Consider the following 4,854-nt stretch of genomic DNA (forward strand, 5'->3'; position numbering starts at 1 on the left):
CTCTATTACACGTTTATCATTTGTGCCACTACCTGAGGAAGATAATACAACACCAAGTACAGATAATACATCCGAAATTCTTGGAGATCAGCAGAAGTCAATGGCGAACATGCGCCAACGCGATTCTTTTTGTGATTTTCTAGATTTTCAAGCAAACGAATTGGACCGGATATCTGCACGTTTTACAATGGGGCGTGACAGCTTCGATTGGGATACACTTGGACGTAAGCCAAACTCAGAAGATAATCGCACAAATGTATCGAAACTTAACGGCAGCGATGAAAGTGTCAACAACTCGAGTAGTAACACCACTGATGGTAAATTTAATTTAAGTTTAGATTATGTAAACACACGGCGTGCTAAGGTAGTCGAAGAAGGAAAACGGCAATTTTCTAGTAAGGTTTTTTCTGAAATAAAAATATTTTTAGTACTTGCAAATCCTTATTTTACTTTATTGCAATTGCAGCGCTGCCGACGGCACCACTCCGTGATCGTAATAGCATATCGAAAGTTGTAACCAATTTAAAACAAATCGATGAGGAAGAATCAGCAAATTCCGCACACTCAACGCAACAAATAGAGTTGGATTGTGATAGCGATAAAGAAAATCCCAGTAATATAGATGTAGAATTCGATTTAGTTGCGCAACCGCATACACCAGTAAATGCATGCAATAGCACACCCAATCGCACGCCGGAAAGCACACAAAATTTTACAGAAAGCAAGAAATCGGAAAATTTAAAGTCGCAAGTTGCAAATAATCCCGTGCCACCACAAGCAGGGATTCTACAGGAAATCGCCGATTTGCGTATGGAAATGAACTCACGTTTTAAGCAATTAGAATCGGAGTTAAAATTTAACGCCGAGCAAAACAAATGGCAAATTTTTACGCAAACAGCTGATATATGGGCGCGCCAAATGAATACCACCGAAGATATACGTGATGCGCTGAGCTATCTTTTGCAAACCGATCCTTTTGTAAATGAGTTTATACGCCTGAAAGACGAGAATGAGTTATTAAAGGCACAACTACAGCAATTGATGGCAAAAAAATAGGGAAAACCTACACATGTATGTATTTTATTAGATATCTATTGTAGCACTGTTTTGTTTTCCCATTGATATTTTAAAAAGTTTTAGTAATTAATCTTTATTATTTGTAGTTGATTGTGAAATTGTACTGAATAGAAATGTATTAAATTAAAATTTATTTCATTTATTTAATGCATAATTGTGACAAAAGACTTTATGTTGCCAAACAAAAATTATACTTTTATGTACTGATAGGAATAAAAGGACTAAATAAGTGTGCTTTATTATGGCAGATATTATACATATTTGTCAGGGAATAAAAAAATATATGATAACTGTTTAAAACATGTTCGCTGATTAGTTCTATTCCATTTAGCAAATCTGTACTGTGTACCCAGCTCTGCTGATTTGATTTGATTTAAAATTTAAAAGTGTATAATTAACACTTTCCCTGCCATATTAAAAATGAAACAACATACGTTTTGCATATATCTTTACATAAGTATATGGTCAAATTAACTAACTCGGACAATTAGTAACCGATCTCGCGATGGGGTAACCCAACATCACTGTCAAACATATGAGGACTTGGAAGCAACTTACGAAAGCAAAAGAAACTGCTTATGACTTATGTGAAGTGTTTTGAAGAATCAACTACTAAAAACTATCGTTACTAAGCAGGGACAGGGAATGTGTTAACTTCAACAATAACACAAGAGAACAAAAATGTTTCTGATTGACTTTTCTGTGCCGATTACGAATCCATGAGTATAAAGTTCCCATCGGCTCCAGATTTAAAAAAAAAAAACGAGATCAAAGTGTCAAAAAATATTATTAGGTTTAAATTAAAGCTGGAAGTATCCACAACTATCCCTGAAAATACCATCCCTGCACCTTGACTTGATGGTCACTTATAGTCATTTATTGAACACCAATAAGTTTGTTTGCCTACCGCAATTAAACATAAGGTGATAGAGCCTTCCACTTAGGGTCAAATTAAGTCTTGAACTTTCGACTACAATCTTTTAAAATACCATCCCTGAACTTTAAGCCTAAGGTCAATTATAGTTATTTATTTAACAGCAAAAACTGATTTTGGCAAAATTTAGTTTTTTTTTCAATAGTACAGTATTCCAGTATTTTTATATTGTTCAATAAATGACTATTAGTGATCATCAGGTCAAGGTGCAGGGATGGTATTTTTAGGGATAGTTGCCGAGAGTTAAAGCTTAAATTTAAGCAGTTCTATTCTGCACGTTACCGAAGATTTTGTAACCGGAAAATTTTATTACCAAAAAATGTTACCAGTTCTTTCACCACGATTCTAGGTTCGTTGGTAATGCAGTTAAAATATTCAGCAATTTAGCTATGAAGAATTGTGCAGATTCTGGCATTGCATATTTCACGGGGCAACACTTTGTTACCAGCTTAGGAGATGGTAACAAAATTTACCGGTTACAAGAGTACAGAGAATGCGAAAAGGGTTTAAAAATTTACAGGAACTTTATTTACCGGTTACAAACTTTTTATTACCAGCGCAGAATAGACCTGTAAGTGGAAGGATCTATCACCTTTTGTTTTTTTGCTAGACCTCCTAAAATATTTCAAAAAACGCGATTTTTTGACACTTTGACTTCGTTTTTCTCAAATATCTGGAGCTGATGGAAACTTTATACTTACAGATTCGTAATCAGCACATATTATTATTTTATTCAACTTATTCTACGCCGCGATCGTAGCTAGATTTCATGTCAACCTACAAAGTAAAAAAGTGAACCATTCAAACACTTGCTCCCTAATTTTTTTCCCTCATATTTACTACCCACCGATATGGTTGTATTGAAATTTCTATAGTCCACAATATAGTGCTCATTTCGCGTATCATAACTGATAATGTTGACGAAGCGCTGTCCCCAGAAGATGTCTTCACATGGCACATAAGAAGTGCGCGCCTCTGTTACCATTGCGGCGGCTGCTGAAGTGCCAACTATTGACACATATAATTCAAATCTTTTGCTGACCTCAAGTAGTGCAATGGACTTTTCTCATCAATGACATGGCATACAATTTCAGGCCAAACAATAATTTGCTCACCGCCACCATCCAATTTTAGCTCAGTACGCGTTTGCACGAACTCGCCTTCACGCGTGCTAAGTGGATAAAAATTATTTGAAAATACGAAATACTTGCATATTTAAAAATGTCATTTGCTTACGTTTTGTCCGTTATGAGATATACACGTATTTTCGATTCGATCGTTTGTTGTTTCCGTGGGTCACAGACGCGAAATAACAGGCAAAGCTTATCATCGCGGAAGCAAATCTGAAAAAGTAAATACTAATATTTTATTCTCGACGTTTTTTTTTTTGAAAATGTATGTAAATGAAATTATTCTTTTTATACTAACGAGCGCCCAAATTCTGCTTAGCAAACAAAAGGAAATCAAAAAAAGTGTGGCCAAATTAAGTGCGGATATAGGGCATACATTTCAGAGCTGTGTAAGTGTGAAATCATTTTCAATTTTAAATCAACAATTTTTTTTTATCCAGTTTTCATTACATATTCTTCGCTTAGGATTGTGGTTTAAAATTTTTGAATTTTCCATTCTCTCAAAGCAGTTATGAATTCACACATCAACATATTCATAGCAAGATTGAAAAAACCAATGCCCAATCAAAAAAAGGTTTAACACTGAATGAGTATTGAAAAGGCTGCAATCTTTTATGAGTGTGCATTCTTTAACTCAGTACCAATCATTAGTTCAAAGACACCCTGGTAAATAACTTTTTGATAAAAAGGAAGATTTTTGACAATTGCTCAATTGTAAAAATTCAAACCGGCGTTACCCAATTTAAGTTTTTTGGTAGAGGGGATTTTATATCATATGTTTGGGATTATATATAAAACAGTTGTATTAATATTTACGTTTTAAATATAATTCATGTTTTATCTTGAAAATGTTTAAAATTTACATTAAATTAGATAACTACTTGGCATAAGCTTTACATTTAGGTTGATAAAATTTTAGTGAAAATATTTTAAAAATCTTAGTGTCTTTAATAAAAAAATAGCTCATCATAAAAATTGTATCGCCGTTCGGCGTCGGCGTAAGTTTGTAGGTCCCTCCCATTTGTGTGACAGCAAAGGCGCACGCTACAAATCGGAGGAGAAGCTCGGCCAAAACTTAGCAAAAGTGTCAAGGCCAAAATATGATTATTATAAATAAATTTAGTTTCAAAACAGGTCGCAACCCTCTTCAAACACCTCAAAAGTATTCCCAATATTATTTAGTTGTAAACCCGCATGAGTCCGAAATTAACATTTTTTAGCAGAATTTCCAGATTTTACCGGAAATCGTACATGGTTTTCTGGCAACTGAGAGGACAAATAAGAGAGTTAGTAAGGTCATCTCTTTGTCAGAAGCTACCTGGTGGTAAATTCTGGTAAATGTGTCAAAAGATCCGATGTAGTGTGTTTGACAACCAAATTGTAAACAAAATAGAAGTGCACTCTGCTAATGCATGTTGAAAAGTAAATAATTCCTTGCTTGAGTGGATGCTAATGAGTTTTGGTTAAATTACAAAACGCTTAAAAGGTATTAGCCGTCATTTTACGTTTAAAAACTTTAAAACTTTAACACAGTACCACCCTATACTCTATATGTGATTGACCATTGAACTAAATCGTTGTTTATTTGGGTAAGATTAAAATATATTTTACTATTCAATATTGGAGTTGGTGTGAAACAAAAATTAATAATTTATTGTTATGTATGCAAATGAGAACTACAATTCTGAGCTTATTGAGCATCTCTTAGTCAAA

At 34.1% G+C, this 4,854-nt stretch overlaps 1 protein-coding gene and 1 long non-coding RNA gene across 2 annotated transcripts; one reads left to right on the forward strand and one right to left on the reverse strand.

Moving 5' to 3' along the window:
- Positions 1-4: 4 nt before the first annotated feature.
- On the forward strand, positions 5-1,809 carry LOC118756758 (the record flags this gene model as incomplete). The annotated part of the gene is made up of 2 exons (XM_036491502.1): positions 5-395; positions 467-1,809. Coding segments are annotated over 2 exons (981 nt in total), but the record flags the coding sequence as incomplete, so codon positions are not given.
- A 922-nt stretch (positions 1,810-2,731) lies between these two features.
- LOC118756759 lies at positions 2,732-3,549 on the reverse strand. The gene is made up of 3 exons (XR_004995153.1): positions 3,248-3,549; positions 2,859-3,182; positions 2,732-2,788 (listed from the first exon to the last, which is right to left on the reverse strand). It is a non-coding gene; the product is annotated as an uncharacterized LOC118756759 (long non-coding RNA).
- Positions 3,550-4,854: the final 1,305 nt, after the last annotated feature.

Source organism: Rhagoletis pomonella, unplaced genomic scaffold, assembly GCF_013731165.1.
Source record: "Rhagoletis pomonella isolate Grant_MI unplaced genomic scaffold, Rhpom_1.0 Rhpom_scaffold_12039, whole genome shotgun sequence".
NCBI lineage: Eukaryota > Metazoa > Arthropoda > Insecta > Diptera > Tephritidae > Rhagoletis > Rhagoletis pomonella.